Source organism: Patella vulgata, chromosome 2 (genome assembly GCF_932274485.2).
Source record: "Patella vulgata chromosome 2, xgPatVulg1.2, whole genome shotgun sequence".
Classification (NCBI taxonomy): Eukaryota; Metazoa; Mollusca; class Gastropoda; family Patellidae; genus Patella; species Patella vulgata.
The window spans coordinates 29,563,478-29,580,846 of record NC_065880.2 but is presented as its reverse complement, the minus strand read 5'-3'; the positions used below and the strand labels follow the sequence as shown (position 1 = coordinate 29,580,846).

The following is a 17,369-nucleotide window of genomic DNA, read 5'->3' as shown; positions in this document are numbered from 1 at the left end:
ACAAATTTTGATATGCGTCGGCTTACCCAAAATGAAAGGTTACGTGCCCTTGGCATGCTACAGATCGGCACAACACAGGCGGTTGTGGCGCGGACGATGAATGTTTCTCAGTCTGTCATAAGCAGGCTATGGTCCAGATACCGTGATACACAATCTGTACAGGACAGACCACGCTCAGGTCGACCAAGGGCGACAACTCAAGCCCAGGATCGATTTATCCGTACCTTGGCCTTGAGAAATCGTGTCATCACAGCAAATCAGATCAGCGCTCGTCTTCAAACAGACACTGGTGTGAGAGTGAGTGGCCAGACGATTCGGAATTGACTGCATAGGGGTCACCTTCGCGCCCGACGTCCTCGCGTGATCCCTTGTTTGAGAGATCATCACATTCAGGCAAGACGTCGTTGGTGTAGGGATCGTCAACACTGGGATAATCGACGCTGGAGCAATGTGATGTTTTCAGATGAGTCAAGGTTCCAAGACGTTAACGTCATCAGACATGATCGATTTGGGGGTGGTTCTGTTATGGTGTGGGGAGGCATCACTGTTGCTGGAAGAACGGCTTTACATGTTGTTGCAGGGCGTGTTACAGGCCAGTACTACCGGGACAACATCTTGGCAGTCCATGTTGTGCCGTTCGCACGACGTCATGGCCGCCGTTTCATCTTCCAGGATGACAACGCAAGATGTCACAGGGTCAGGATCGTTACAGGTTACCTCCAACAACAGAACATCACCACATTACCTTGGCCAGCACTGAGTCCCGACCTCTCCCCCATCGAGCATGTCTGGGACATGCTTGGACAGAGGTTACGTCAACGTCAACAACGTCCTGCCAATGTCCAAGAACTTGCTGCTGCGTTGCAACAGGAATGGGACAATCTGGACCAAAATGACCTTAGACGTCTCATTAGGAGTATGCCACGTCGGATCAATGCTTGTTTGGCAAACAGAGGAGGATTTACCCGTTACTGACTTGGTTGTGATGCTGTGGTAACTTTGTTGTTTGACCCCGGGTATCATTTTACCCTTATAATGGTCAGTCTGTGCCTTACTTAGTCTAACGATCATTTGGAATAAATCGATGAATGTGAACTTCATTTCATTTTGTCATTTGTTTCTTCGTCAGTTTCATTTGGAATAAATCGATGAATGTGAACTTCATTTCATTTTGTCATTTGTTTCTTCGTCAGTTTCATTAGGTGACTTTAATAACACTTAAAAATCAAATATCCCCTACTTTTTTTGAATAGTATATATAGAAGTCAACGCCAACAAGCGCCAGCCACTTATGAGTTTCGCTTAAATCCGGTAATCTACCGTTAAAATTATGATGGTTTTTTTTTCAAAAATTAAATGCTACCTAATGAATCCGAAAAATGCAAATGACACACAGAGACTTTAAGTTTATTTTTATAGATTTGATCTGTGATTGTGTTGATCATTCATCTTAATGCATCATTTTGTTTTCATATTTGTCATCAATCAATTTGCATGTTCATTGAAAGCGAGGCACTGCGTTGTCGTGATTAGCTAGTTTAGTTTCCAGATCTAAAGTAAAGGAAGCTTGTCCTGTGCTTTGGTGCGCCCACGTCATATGTGATCGTATTTTGTTGTCGCCATTTGGCCTGTCTGTCCGTTCGCATGGCTGTCTGCCCATTATCTGATCCGTTTATTTGAATGCATTGTTTACATTAGTAAGACGAGGGGGACTATAGAAATTAAAGGGACTATCCCGATTTGAACAGAGTCTCAAAAAGTAAGTCCGTGTGCGTATGAAATTTAAGCGCCAAAATACAGAGGAAGGGTATCTACCTTGCCTTAAAATTTCAGCTCATAATAATGAGTCGTTTGGATGTGAACGTCAAAACCGCTTATCCGGACATTAACCCTTTTAAGATTTCGGGTCAATTTTTTCGTTGGATGACCTGATAAACGATTGCCATTCCTTTGGAGGTCTATACAGTGCATGGCCCAAGTGATGTACTTGCAGATAACGAAAGGTAAATTTCACCTACACGTTATAAGATAAAAGTCTGGTTTTATCCAGACACCGTATAATACAGCTTGGGACATCGGTCTCCATTTCCAGATGAAGACTGACGGATTTAAATTGTTTGAAAACGTATAACGTATAATATTGAGTTAGTTGCTCGGTCCTAAGGTAGAGGATTTGGGGACTTTTAACACAAAATTAAGTAGTTTTATTCTCCAAAATATAATCGAGATTGGCCCTTTAAAAATATTCAAAAATCACGTACAGAGTTATTGCCCTTGATAAAGTTGTAATAAGTCGTGCAGATTCGTGTAGAGTTCTGGGGCGCCTTAGCAGCTGGTTAGGGTATGTTGTTTTTTATGTAAACAATATTTTATTGACTAGATATCTGAATTTGGATTATGGAATAGGTTATGTCTTTGTTTAACCCCTATCTTTAGTTTCCTATGTATCTTTGCCTGGAAATATATATTTTGCTTTTTGACGATCTTGGTAGACACTCTGTAGTTGTTTGTTATAAGGACTATCTTTGGGTTGAAAATGCAGATTTACAAAAAGTTGCAGACTGGGATATACGAGTAAGCTTTGTTCCAGCAAATCAGTATATTGCGGTACTATTCATGATTTATTTTAGTAAAGTCCTTATATGAATGATGATTTAAAACGTTTTATCACGCGGCAAATATCTACAAGTATACATAGTATACTGCTAATCATATTATTATTGGTAAGTGCGGGTTGTAGGATCTACCGCTGCACACCGTACTTTTGGCGCGAAAAGCAATGGTACTCGACGCGCGGCGATTCGAATTTCACACTTGTAAGATTAACAACTTCATCGTTGGGCGTGGAGGGACAATCAAATACAAAATACACACTAAGTTAACAAATTTGCAATCATAATTCCCAAACACTATTTGGATTTGATAGAAAATGTTAAGTACTTTACTCGTCATATTAAACGTACACATGCTCTATCGGACTTTCTTAAAGAATCGACAACGGCGTTCGGCAAGGCGCGCTATTCTAGCGATCACTATCTATGCACCATACACATGACTAATTTTACAGCATCGCCATTTATACGAATAAAATTAAATAAAGTTGTTTCTCCTTATTTACAGGTGGCGGTAGGTGACAAATAGTGACCTATACTTTTGATGTAGTTGGTTTATTTTTGATGTTGTAATTGTACTTAGGCCTATTAATATATGATTTTTTTTTATATTGTAAATTCAATGAGTGGTTAGGCCTATATTGATGGTAGTCTTCGGTTCAATTCCATAATGTTTTAATTATAAGTGTAGGAGATCAACCACGATCACACATGTTTAACTCTGATATTGACAATTGCTGTAGAGAGTTGAAAGTCAAGCACAACCCATTCATCTGAAATTATAAATGTGTCCCTCTACGAAAACAATTATTATGTTGTTTCGAGCATGTGCCAGTCCGATTAGAAATAAAAACGAGTTTCAATTACATTTATCAATAATTACGACAATCGCCATGCAGTGTTTTTCTAAGGGTTCATTTGAGCAAGACGCCCTTTTTTCAAAGATGCACATGCACAATCGATTGTATGTCGCAAATACATCCGATACGAACCTTATCTAGAACTATGAGTTTAAGCATTTGTGTACATCTTATTTAGTTGTCCTATTTTGGTAAACAATATCATGGAATTGATCCAGTGACCTTTGTCTGTTTTCATCAGACGACCAGCATGGTGATATGTGGCCTATTTTTGTCCATACGTATAAATATCTTCCGCAAACTATTTTAGTACTGGTGGATATGGGATTGAGCTTCATTATTCATGAAAAGAGGCTTGTTTCGCGTTGCTTGAAGCCCGATCAAACAACTAATGACAATACGCTTCAGTTAAAGCCAACTTTACAAATTAAAGCTTAATTGGTTGACAATTGAACTGAAAGTGGCTGTTCATCGGGTTTTTGTAATATTTTGTGGTTGTCGTTTGTGTAACTATTGTGTACATAATATATTGTAGTCCATAAATGTTTCGTGGTTAGATTACCAGTGATGCCACCTGCATCAGGGCCCGTGGAAGCAATTCTTGATTAAGGTGGGTGGGGGAGGGCTACTATCCTAGAACCTTGGGATAGGGTCCAGGGGCCTCCCGGAGCTATAGCTATATATTTCTGGGTAATAATATTACTCGGTACAGCAAGTACTTTAGCAGCAAAAACAAATTAATAGTTTAATGTATCCATAAACGTTTCATATTATTTTAACTGGCCATAACTGATAGCGGGGAATTATTTAATGGATAAGGGACGCAAGTAAAGAATGTCCGACTTTTTTTCTAATTATCTATGCTGTCATAGATACAACGGAAGTGAGAGGGACTTGAAATAAAGATCGAGTGTTCAGTTAAAACTAATCGCGACCCTCACAACTGCGGGGCTCTTAAACCCAGGGATAAAAATAGAATACAGCAGGTTTTTTTTTCTTCTGAAAGTCTACGTTCTTACTTCAATTAAACTTATACAACCTAGCGATTAGAATGATAATAATTAAAATATGTTCAAATTTTGTGTTGAAGTCGGAATTTAGCAGCTCTTTTTGAAAGATTTTCCCAATCCCATCTATGTTAAAATCAAGCCTCTTCTAGTTACGTCATTGTATCTAACCGATTAGTAACTTGCATGCAATAACCTGAAGAAAGGGGTACTTACGTCCAAATTAGGCTAATGCCTCCCTCCCACCATCCCATTCCACCGGGCCTGTGCATGCAGTTGACACAAACTTATATTGATTCCCAAACTAAGGAGCTTCCATGCAATTATTGTATGACCGTGCATCAGATTAAACTTTGCATGAAGATAGTGTCTGTTTGGACAGAGTTTGTTGATAGTTACTAATCATGTAACTTGGATATACGTGTAAAGAAGTACAGTTTATCGTATAGTCTTCATCTTTGGGACACTCTTCTGTTTGTTTGCAGTTACATGTATTTATTTTAAGACCTGATACTGAATGGTCGCTTTTGCATCTAGAATACATTTTATGTCATATATTGAATGCCCCTCTCTCTATGTTTGATATTGTCGATATATATTTTTTCATAAGATGGATTTGATATTAATTCAGAACGAACTTTCGTACTTCTGTTATATGATCGAGTATAGTATAGCGTTATAATGTATATTCTCTATGTTCTATTTATCCCAATCTGCAGGTACTGGGCGAAAACCAGCCCCTATCACAGAACAATCTACGATGATTGTTGAGACCGTGGAGAAGAAGGCTGGTGCTGGTAGTAAGAAGGTCTTCCGTGGTGATGCCAGTAAAGTTACTGTACGAGGACCCGGATTGAAGAAAGCTTTCACAAACAGACAACTAAAAATTACAATCGATGTCAAGGATGCTGGTAAGAAACTATTTTCTTGTGGCGAGAACTGACGGACTGGGCGTCGGACGTGGCCCGTGAGCCCAGGGGGTTAGCGGCCAACTGATCCCAATGTGAAAAAATTTACATATATTAGAGGAGACAAAATGATCTACGAGTAGGTTGTGGGAAAGGCGAATCAAGCTACAGTAGTTTGGTTTCCTCGCTCTGCGATAATTCTTCGCCGCAATAGGCGCTCAGGAAAACCAGTTGGTCCAACGGTCCAGAGCTTTTCAGTCCGCCCCTGTGGAGTACGGGGATTGTGAAAGCATATAGGTTAGATACTAAAGTTCAGAAAGGGTTGTGCTTGGTGTTCAAAATGCTGTGATAAATGCCGGAACAAAAAGTGGTATGCTACAATCCCCTGTACGTCTTTGCAGTGGTTAGAGCAAAGATAAATTTGAAATTCCAAACCATGGGTTGATCTAAACTTCCGGTCTGTTTTAACTGAAAACCGACATAGGGAAAGAGAGAAATGGGGGTTTAACGTCCAGTTGACACAAATATGGTTCACATTTTATTTCAATAATTTGCTTGTGCCTAAGGGTCTTTAGCAGTGAGAAGAAACCGGAAGACTCGGGGAACCCCCACGAGGTTAGGCAGGCGAAATCGACATAGGTTCCGTTACGCTCCTAAAAGGATTTATCAGAATCAAAAGGATTAGCAATTGCTTCCGCCCCGCACCTCTCTCTAATGTAGTGTTCGGGTGATTAACCGCCATCTTTACATTTGCAGGTGAAGCACTTCTGTCCGTTGGTATGATCAACCAACATGGTCAACCCGAAGCTGAACTATTCTTGAAAAAAGCTACAAAAACAACATACGAACTGACCTACAAAGTAACAGAAATCGGTGAACATACACTGTACATCAAATGGGGCGACGACGACATTCCAGGAAGCCCCTTCACTCTCTGCACATAAACATTGATTGATTCGATAACGTTATCATTTATTCTGTTACTCAAGAAGCATGAAGACAGTTGTCAATTGTACACACATGCTTTTAATCATTAAAATAATAAATGTGTGTCCCTCACCGTTTCTTGTAAGTTTAGTGCATTGTAAATGTTGGTTTAGAATCTACCCCAGAGATGGTTTCGTTTGATTTTTTTTTTAATTGGGTATCTTGAAATATTTTAAAGTCAAAATGTTAATGTTTTTAAATATGATAAAACTTGTGTATCTGTAAATTATATAGCTTCTGTCTGTTTTTTTCCGAGTTAAACTATTTTTTTATAAAAAAAACAGATAATATCTAACTTTTCACGGTTAAATCCACACGATAGTGTAATCAGAGAGAGATAGAAAGAAATGGGGCTTAACGTCCACTCGACACAAACCAGGTCATTTCGGGACTAACATATGGTTCAGTTTTATTTCAATAATTCGCTTGCGCGTAGGGGTATTTAGCAGTGAAAGAAAACCGGAGGACCCGGAGAAAACCCACGAGATTTGACTCAATGACAGAGCTTATGATACAACGCGCACACGCTGACCATTCGGCCATCCAACCCCCGCGAAACTTTAATCAAATTGATTATTTAACATTTAATGAAGAAGTAAAAACATCTCCCTGCTTGGATTCAACTGAATTAAAAAGAGGACCATCAAAATATTTGTCCAACACAGGACTCTCTAGCTTGTTTATATCGTCTGGAAACAATGCCGAATATTGCGAAATTTTTAAGTCTTCGTAATTTTTGTAAATACTGAAAGGAGTGGAACCATTTATGGACTGGTATTAAAAATGAAGATGGCAAGGGATTCAAAATCCCCCCAAATGACGACCAGTGTTTTAAATTAACGTGTACAGGATTGCCATACAATATTTATTAAATCTCTTTCCTATAATTCTGTTTTTCAAGTATTTATTATACAAATTTAAACACTGACAAGAAAGGAAATTATGATATATAGAATTGAGAAAATATGTGACAATTAAGGGATGTTGTTTGCAATAAATATTTACTCCTTTTCCTTGTTTATTTTGATGGGTGTGGGGGGAGAGCAGGATTCAGTATACTGGATATGTTTGCTTGAAATGGGTTCATTTTTTATTTCAAGACAGCATTGCAACATCCTACCTTTCTGGACTAACTGGACTAGGGTAATGAAGACAGACGTACCCAATGCCTGGACAGCAGAACTAATCGTATCAATGTCCAGCTGTCAAGGGTTCTTTCACTTGTACACCAAGGGACCTTGGTTTTTCGTCCCATCTGAACGACTGGACACTGTCCTTCCTTGCACCACTGACAAAGGGGAAACCAGGCTGGGAAATCCCTGGGAGCTTTTTCAACCACCTCTTGGATCCCCTAGTTAAGCATAGCTCACAACCCGACATACTGACACGCATGAAACAGGACCTATGGTTTGGTCATTCACAGACCAGCGCAAGAAACTAGTTGAAAATTTTTTATGTGGAGGACCAAAAGTCTCTACTGCTAGTCTGCGATCTTCTACATGCGGAACCAAGCAAGTGACGCAAAAGTCTCATGCACAGGTTTACTCAAATTTACCCCGTTGACTGCCGGTACGCAGGCTGTGAGCTAGGCTTTAGTGAGTCAGTTACTAACTCACATAGCCACTGCGGTTCCTTCAACAGACGGATTACTGAAAGTCTTTTTTACCCTTAGGAGCAAGCACCATACAGGATCTAACCTCCATTTAGTCACAGGACTGAAAATGAAACCTACCAGTCGAATGCACATATGCCACAAGGGCAATTTTACCATTAGGGGATCTTTAACCAGATGCCAGTGGTATACATGGGACCTCGTTTTTTCATCCCATCTGAATGACAAAGCTTGGGATGACCTTCCATCCTACTCAAATGACAAGGCTTAGAAACATTATCAAACAACCCGGGACCTGCTAGTTACTGAGCAAGGCCATACTCACAGCCATCTCACAGGCCCAAAATACAGTGTTTGAGTTTGTCAAGGGTAAAGTAAATAGTCGCTTGACTCGCACAAAACCATAAATCATTGACCACTATTTAGTATCAAATCAGGATAAAGACCACTATGAAATCAGGATAAAGACAACAAGAGTACAGAAAAATTGTTTACTTAGATTATTTATTTATACAATGTTTTGTCAGTGAACAAAACAAACTCATTGATCAATTTTATAACAGTATGGACAACTTGAATTATCACATTGCATGCGACTAATGCAAAATAAAACCAAATATCTTGATACTAAACTCACAATGGATCTTCCAAGTGTATATTTGGAGATTGAGAAAGAATATTTGAGTTCAATTAAAAACCATTTCCAAGAATTCTAAAATAACACCAGAATTGATCCATTGATTACAAGATTGTCAACCAGTTCTAAAGACACAGAATACTGCAAAAAAACAATTCTTTCACAATTTAAGAATAAATGTATCTTGAATTTCCATCACTATATATATTACATAATCAACTCTTTTTCTAGTATCCAATAAACTATTAGGCTTCAAAGTCTATTCCAAGACCTACTTTATGGCCTCCAGCATTAATGTTTTTGCCTTCTATTAAAGTTGACAAAGTTAGTTTAATACCTGAAAGAAAACAGATTTAATCAGTTTTGTATATTATTAGATTTCTGGTGATAATGGGTAATCTGCACTTCACCGCCTGAAGTCTTTGAACAGCTGGTTTACATGATTGTACTCTTTGGGTACAGTTAATTTAATGAAATGGGGTTGAATGCATTACACTATGCTTTGAGAACTTCTACCCGGAGAGCGACGCTATGACACTGCAAGAATCATGTGGTTAGAAAGGCCACCATAATCTTGTCACATACAAGCCTGTGATAGAAAAACAATATCACTTGCATCCATGACAAGATTTCACAATCTGAAGTGCAAGAAATGAAATGGAGTTTAATGTCCTACTGTCAAGGTTTTTTTTACGTGCATACAGAACCCCAGTTTCTCAACCCATTCGAATGACTAGATAATGGTCCTTATCTGGCCCTCTGTCCTGTACCAATGCTAAAGGGGAAACCACAACGGAAAATCCGGAGGAACTTTCTCAGCCAACACCGGGAGAGAACATGACAACTCATGGTTAGTGTGCCAGAGTCTCCCCTAAATCGTAAGGGATAGTGACAACATGTTACTGTTATATGATGCATGGATTGTCTCAGACTTTATTCTGGACTTTATTGGTTTTCATTAGTTTCAACAAAAATAGAAAAGATATTAACAAAAACAACTCACCATCTCGTACTTTTTGTGAATAACCTAAACCAATCTGACTCGAGTTGTTGACTTTAGCCTAAAAGTAACAGTTTAGTATTACAATTTTTTAAATGATAAATGAATTTAGAGGAAAGACAAGAGAATCATTGTAGAAACAGGGTTCCGAGTAAATTACAGTAAATGTTTTCCATAGAACTGTTTATTTTAACAATTCCTAACAATGTTGTTTAAACAGAGCTCTTTAAAACAAGGTTTCAAGGGCAAGCAGAGTATCTTTCATTTAAAAAGTCACTCTTATTCAACAAAGTTATCGGAATGGCATGAAGTTTAATGTGTAAGGTAAGAGGAGTTTGCTCAGACAGTGGCATTACAATTCTTCAATTTCCAAATATCAAGGACTAATCATATGTTTATATGCCAAACATCTTCGACAGACAACAATCTACTGATAGGTCGAGACAGGGCTTCAAAAATTCAAAAGGGTCTTCTCGGTCTACAAAGAGCTCAAAATTTGCCATTTTCCAATAATACAATTATACATACATGTACAGATGCGTCTCTATCCAATGTGTATTTAGCACCCAGGGCAAATCGTGTGGCATTTGTTCCAGAAGTCCAGGATAGATTTACAGAAGTTTCTAAATCTCTGCTTACTCGCTGATAAATGGAACTTCCAAATTCTTGACCATCATTACTGAAACATGAAATGATATATTTCCCAAATGTACACTATTATAAATAAACAGGCATAAAAAATGAATGAAATGAAATGATGTTTATCGTCCTACTTTTCTGCACTGACTCAGGGTTAATGAAGACCGTCATGCCATACTATAAGGGAAATTTTGATCGGATAACGACACTACAGCCTCCTCTTATTTCGAAGTCCAACTGTTGAGTCCTCCTTTATGTGCCTGCTAATGTGTACATGTGACCTCGGTTTTTCGTACCATTCAAACGACAAGACACTGCCCCTGACCTGGCATAAAAAAAACTTTTTTGGTTATCCTGAATAACCATGGTATTTTACACTCTCAGTTATTGTAACCTTCACCATTTCCTTGGAAACATAAGTGGCTTTTACATGCACAGATATATATAATAATTGTGCAGTGGTTCTGAATGGTTCACTATGAAACATTTCCGTTTCTTTTGAAAGAAACAGTTCCTGTGATCTCTTACAGTTCATATTTAACAATTTTGACTAAAATACAGCATGGCAGGATGTGGGAATCCCCATTTTGAATGATAATGTGACTGCACATTCATACACAGGCAACATATTTTATTTTAATGGAGTAAGGTAAGCTACTCAATGGCTTGAGGAAACATCTGAGCGACTCTTCCTAAACAATTTTTTCCATGTAAAAGCTATTTATCACACAGGTGCCCTGCATCCAGGAGTTGTCCATGGAAGTATTTGTCCGTCTCTGGATATAAGGGAAATAACTCTAATGAAGAGCATTACGCTACATATTTTTCTAGCAGATCATTTATACTTACATATTTGTGTGAAGAGTGAAGTCTCCTGACGTATAACCTACGGCAAAGTTACTCTTTGTTAATTTGGATTTTGAAGTATCAAAAGACATTTGGTAACCAGCTAACCATCCTGTATAACTATAATAATGATAAAAACCACCATATAAATAAACTATATCAAGGATCACTAATCCTTACTATAATTATTAGTTGTCAGTCTTATGGTATACAAATGTTATTGCTGTGACAATAGTATCTGTGCAAGATATGTGTACTATGGAACTGTGAAATAGTTTCAGGAAACTTTTTGTCACACATCTAATAAAACCCTAGTGGCAAATAAATACAGGTCTTGAGAAGTAGCACATTTTTTTTATTTTAATATACTGGTAGTCTATAATTTTCTTTTGTGCTTGTTGCAAAGCGTTTGTAGACGACTACACAGACACAGTTTGGAGGGAACAGTACTTTCTGTATACATTTCAATGAAATACATCGAGAAGATTGGCTGTTACTAAACTTTGTTACATGGATGGGAAATCTTCCTATGTGCTTTTTGTTGAATAAGCAGATTGTTTTTCCTCTAGTAGATTGGGTGGAGCTTAACCGTGCAATAACTAGACATGTTCAATGTTATTGCACACTTTTGCTGATTTACACCAGTTTTAGTAGAAATCATATAGAGAAGTGGGGTGGGTTTTCTGTGCAATAACAATAAGACTTCGGCCTCTGATTAAACCTGTTAACTCATGAAAGCCTTGCTATAAATATAACTTAGCAATTAATTTTATATACAATATCAATACGACTATAATAAAGTATTAGTTATGGTCTATTGAACAAATAATTCCAATCTTTATTATTTGTGGCTCTACTGATAAGCAACTTGTACTCACCCTAATACAGCTGCACCATGTATGGTTGGTCCAGCAAAATCAAAATCTACATCACAGTTAATATTTACATTATCATTCTTAAAAGCACTCTTTATTTTACCACTCTTTTTACTGAAATGAAATAAATTTATAAATTTAATTATTGTACACCAGCATTGAAATAGACTTACTATAAAATGAACTAACAAAACCTATCACATTCAATCACTGCACAATGTAAAAATTTACTTCGCTTAGTTATGATATCCTACAGAACTTGACATCTAAAGTCTTGATTGTCAAGTACCAATGCTACAATAATAAACAATCTACGTTAGAGACAAATGGGGCTTAATGTCCACTCAACACAATATATGGTTCAATTTTATTTCAATAATTCGCTTGGGCATAGGGGTCTTTAGCAGTGGGAGGAAACCAAAGGACCCGGAGAAAACCCATCACGAGGATGGACAGGCGACCCTACTCCTTGTCACGTACAACTGGGGAATCGAAACCACATCAGTTGACTCAATGACAGACCTTATGATACAGTGCGCACGCCATCCAACCCCCACTACGTTAAAACTTCAAACACTTATAAGTTCATTCAGAACAAAGTAATTTGAATGAAAATTTCAACATATTTATTTTTCATTATCTTTCAATTATTATAGCAAGAACAGCCAACTTTTTATCTAATTCTTACATAATTCATCTTTAACTATTATTATAGCAAGAAGTGTCAACTTTTTATCTAAATCTTACATACGTCGTCGGCAGACGATGCCAGATGTTGACAACTTATATCTTAGTAAATATGGAAGGAATTCAAAATGTTTCAGTTGATGATCAGCTGCTTGAATTTCTTAAATTAGTTTGCTATCAAAATTGTGTGTATTTACAACTAAAGGTAAAATTTGTTAGAGTAAGAGAATAATTTAAAAAGTTAGAATTTCTAAAATTTAATAATTAGTAGCCAATAATCAAAGAAATATTAATCACAACAAACTATTTAAATTTATGTTCACAGATTGCTACTTTAAATAATGATGAAACCTTACATCAAGGACATTTCAAGGACCTTTATGTACCCAACCCATATTCAATGACATGACAAGGATAAAACCTATTTACATACAATTATATATGTACATTGTACATGTAGCTTATAATCCTCGAAACAAAAAACATTTTGGTTAATGCTGTGGGTGTGTTTTTTGTTCAGTGTTTTATTTATTTTCTGGGGCTGAGCTATTTTTTTCTGCTTTTTTATTTTAATTACTGTTTTATCTACATTTGTCTTATTGTGCACTAATTTAATGTTTACACCATTAAAATATATATTTACTTATTTAAGTTGGGAGAGGTTATCGGTTTCTATCAATCCCTTTGTATCAGGTATATCTATTGAGCAATAAAATATGCTGATTATCAATAATCCTTTGTAATCTACATAATAAAACTAATTTTAACATACATGTATGGACAATCTAAAATCAGTTTCTGATATAAAATATATCAACTTGTCATATAGTAAATCAAATCTGATTTTAACTTTTAATATTGAAATGTGGAATTGACATTTTTGAGATGAAAGAGTGGTGTACAAGACTTCATTTATCAATTTCAATCTTAAACAAAAAATATAGAAATATATTTGGGAGAGAAATGGGGTTTCACGTCCACTCAACACAAACTATGTCATTTTGGGATTATCCATGTGGTTCAATTTGATTTCAATGTTATTACTCTTGGTTGGAAACCTCGCCTAAATACAATACATCACAAGAAATATATTATTGGATGATAATGTAGTCTCTTGGTGTTGTAATTGAACAAATCTGAATGATTTACAGCTACTACATGTACAGATATCAAATAAACTATATTACAAATTGAAGAAAATACAAGTCTAAATACCCTGTTTGGGGTGCAAAAGATGTATCAAATGCGAGCTGAAGACCCTTTGCAAGTTGATCCTCAATTTTAATCTCTGTGCATAAAACATTGTCTGTGTTCCATTTTTCTGTGAATGTAAGTCCTGAAAAAAAAGAGAAACAGATCATTAAGACCACACAAACAAAATGAGTAGGGTTCTCTGGCAATTTGATGTTGAAAAAATGGGAAGTTTTTTTTACAAATAAATTTACTGAAACACTTTTTTTTGGCATGCAATGTGTGTGATAAGAAATGCATTAAAAAGTGAAAATATTCTGCGGTATCTTCCAATTTTAGTGATACAGAACAATCCAAATTTGCCTTTGAAGAATAAATGAGGTGCAATAGTGACTAAAATGGTTTTCAAGCCATAAAACAACAGATTTGAAACGAAATGAAATGGGGTTTAATGAGAAATTTGCCTGGACAGTAGCACTATGGCCTACTCTTATTTCAAATTCCTACCGTCATGGGTTCTTTTCCATGCACACCTATGTGTAGATGGGACCTCAGTTTTTCCGTCCTATCTGAACCACTAGACATTGTTCCATGTCAGGCCCTCTGTCCTGCACCTGACGAGGAAACCACACTTTGAATCCTGAGGAAATTTCTCAGTCAACAACAGGAGCGAACCCAAGAGCTCCTAGATTCGAGCTAGACAGTACTGCAGATGTTTTGATATAGCACCTGGGTGTGGAACCTACTCCTGATTACTCCCTAGAAATCGTGAATAACTGTTCCTGGTGGAGCGAATCTCATAAAAAATAATATTAAAAAAAACACCATGATCTGTGTTTTCTGATTAATATGCTTGGACTGTGCTATATTTTTTAAAAATTAGATGTAATTTCCTATATCGTACCATACTCATCCCATTTGTATTTGGCCTCTAAGTTTCCACCAACTTTGCCTGTATCCGTACTCGAGTTACCACTGGTTGTAAACTGTACTCCACTATCTGTTTTTGTTTTACATTCGATCTTACAGAAACCATAGTCTGAAATAAACATATAAATAAATGTACATATCCAATTAATATCTAATTCTAGCACTAATAAATTTAAATGCAAAATCAAAATACTGTATTATTCTTGTATTAAAGTACGGTATCTTAGAAGGCCTATAAGTATTTGATTCAGCATTCTATGATAGTGGCAGCCGGACTGAGCCAGTACAAATTAAGTCTCATTGCATCATTTTAGCGCATTGAATCCCTTGCTTGCACACTATAATATAATATGAATACCAGTCCAAAAATGGTTTAATTCCATTCAGTATTTACAAATATAAGTGGAATTTCATCAATCTATACTGCTCACTATGTCCTAAGCCCACCACCATCATATTTTGTTGTGGGTAAACAAATCTGATTAATCCAAGTCGGGAGATTATCTAGCATTGTTATTTTGATTGTTACATAATCAATCTGAGTAAGTGTATATTAGCACTGATTAAGACACGAGAAAATTGATATTTTACTTTCAGCCAAAAATGCAAATGACGCATCGATGCTTTAAGTCATGATCTTAGCCACAAATTGAAATAATTTGCGTTTAACTTGCTACTTTTCTGTTTCATCCACACCATCATCAAATTTACTTACTGTAACCCTTTGAGAAGATGTCTCTGGCAGTTTTGCCAAGATCTGAGTAACTTGGTGGAGCCATATTTTTTGTTTAACCCTGAAACAGAAAATCTTTATAAATATTCCAGGAATTAACTGTGCCCATTAATTTTCTATGCTATAGGCATAGGACTAGGACTAGTGCGATGACTCATCAGTGACCCAGCCCCAAGTAATTAACAAGATGTTACTTTGGAAATAATTGATAATTTTATTTTGAATTAAATTATTCTGATTTAGAAATCATTTGTTTGAACATTCCTATCATGCATTTTGAAGGTGACATTGATATTCAGTCAGTCTTACAAACTTGACTGACAGACAGTGACTACCACAACAATGTAATATCCTAATTGGGAGAAGTACATGTACAAAAAAATAAATGAATTGGAAAGCAAATCATGATGATAGTTAGTGAAATTCACAATAATGAAGGGTTTCTCTCATGCAAATGAAATAAGTTTACCAATTTCACTAATTGTATATGATTGTTCATGTGTGAACAAATTAGAAGGCAAAATGTAACTTAAGTGTTCTTTAGCAGTTTGAGGAGCATGTACATTCAAGTACAAATGTGGTATCGAAACCACGCCACTTGACTTTATAATCTATTTACTTAAAGCGCACACGTGTTACAGAACTCGATCACCAAAAAATTAGTGTTATCTTTTTATTAGCGGTCTCAAGAATGGCTGATCAATTAAAACAAAACAACTATTGGACTCACATTAAACAAAAATAAAAAAAAACAAAAAAAAAACATCTATTACAAATGTTCAACAGTCTTTTAATTTTTCGTCCGGGTCCGAAATGTCGCCAGACCGAGTCCGAAAAGTCGTCAACTGAGTCCGAAAGGTCGTCGCCTGTGTTGAGTCTGAAATGACCCGGGACTGAAATGACGTGCTACCTGAATTATTATGCTGTCATTTAATTTCTAGCTCAATTCATTCATCATTTCATTTCTAAACAATTGCCCTTTCAATCAGCTTTATCAGGATAAGATCTGGTTAATAAAATTCAAGAGTGCCACTGTCAAGTCTACTGTCTAGTCTAACCTGCCGGCGCCGGTTATCCCAAGTTATTATCGTAATCTTTCGTCATGATCTTCATTCATACCATTTCCAATATCTTCATCGCTAAATCCAACTTCCGTTAGTTCCCAGTGCAAAGAAAACATAATTACGACACAGCTTTCATTCACAGTTCCACTTGTCATTCATGACATTGACATCGTAGAACGTGAACGTGTGGATTCTACATGTGTACTATGTGTAGGTTATCACAGGAAGCGTGTCTATTTCGTATGCTCATCTAATTCTTTGCTAAATTATTGACGCTCAATCTTTTTATATGGTGAACAAGATGTACCAAAACCTTTCCAGCATTTTACCCCTTCCAAATAAAAGTGGCAATTAACCCAGGACAGTTTACACAGATAATTTATCATCCAACAATTCGCATTTACTTACCTAAAGATACACTGCAATCTTAGCGATAGGACAAGGTCACCGAGAAGAGAAGTCGACTAATAGGGTCTCACGTGTTCGGAAAACATGGAGCTCGAAATCAAGTTTACGCCAAATTCTTATTAATTTGACAAATTATTGCCTAAATATGTGAGAACATATTATTTGCTCATCTAAGACAATATTTATTTTAGACAAAATTATTTTATTTTTCGGCTTTATTTCCCGAGAAAACACAGCAAATGGCTAACTCGTCCATTGATTAAAATGAACCATTTCGCCCAGTTAGGCGATGATAAGACGTCCAAATTAGACAAATTTTACTATTCCGATTCGGTGAAAGTTTCTGATCGTTATTTGAGTGATAGCTAATCTT

At 36.6% G+C, this 17,369-nt stretch overlaps 1 protein-coding gene across 1 annotated transcript; it reads right to left on the bottom strand.

The window, feature by feature from the left end:
• Positions 1 to 8,471: 8,471 nt before the first annotated feature.
• Positions 8,472 to 17,139, bottom strand: LOC126812341 (voltage-dependent anion-selective channel protein 2). Its single transcript, XM_050538697.2, has 9 exons — positions 16,997 to 17,139; positions 15,507 to 15,585; positions 14,766 to 14,900; positions 13,886 to 14,006; positions 11,987 to 12,097; positions 11,112 to 11,228; positions 10,152 to 10,302; positions 9,627 to 9,684; positions 8,472 to 8,960 (listed from the first exon to the last, which is right to left on the bottom strand). Exons 2-9 carry the CDS (start codon positions 15,568 to 15,570, stop codon positions 8,869 to 8,871), a joined length of 849 nt encoding a protein of 282 aa, XP_050394654.1. The 5' UTR covers positions 15,571 to 15,585; positions 16,997 to 17,139; the 3' UTR covers positions 8,472 to 8,868.
• Positions 17,140 to 17,369: the final 230 nt, after the last annotated feature.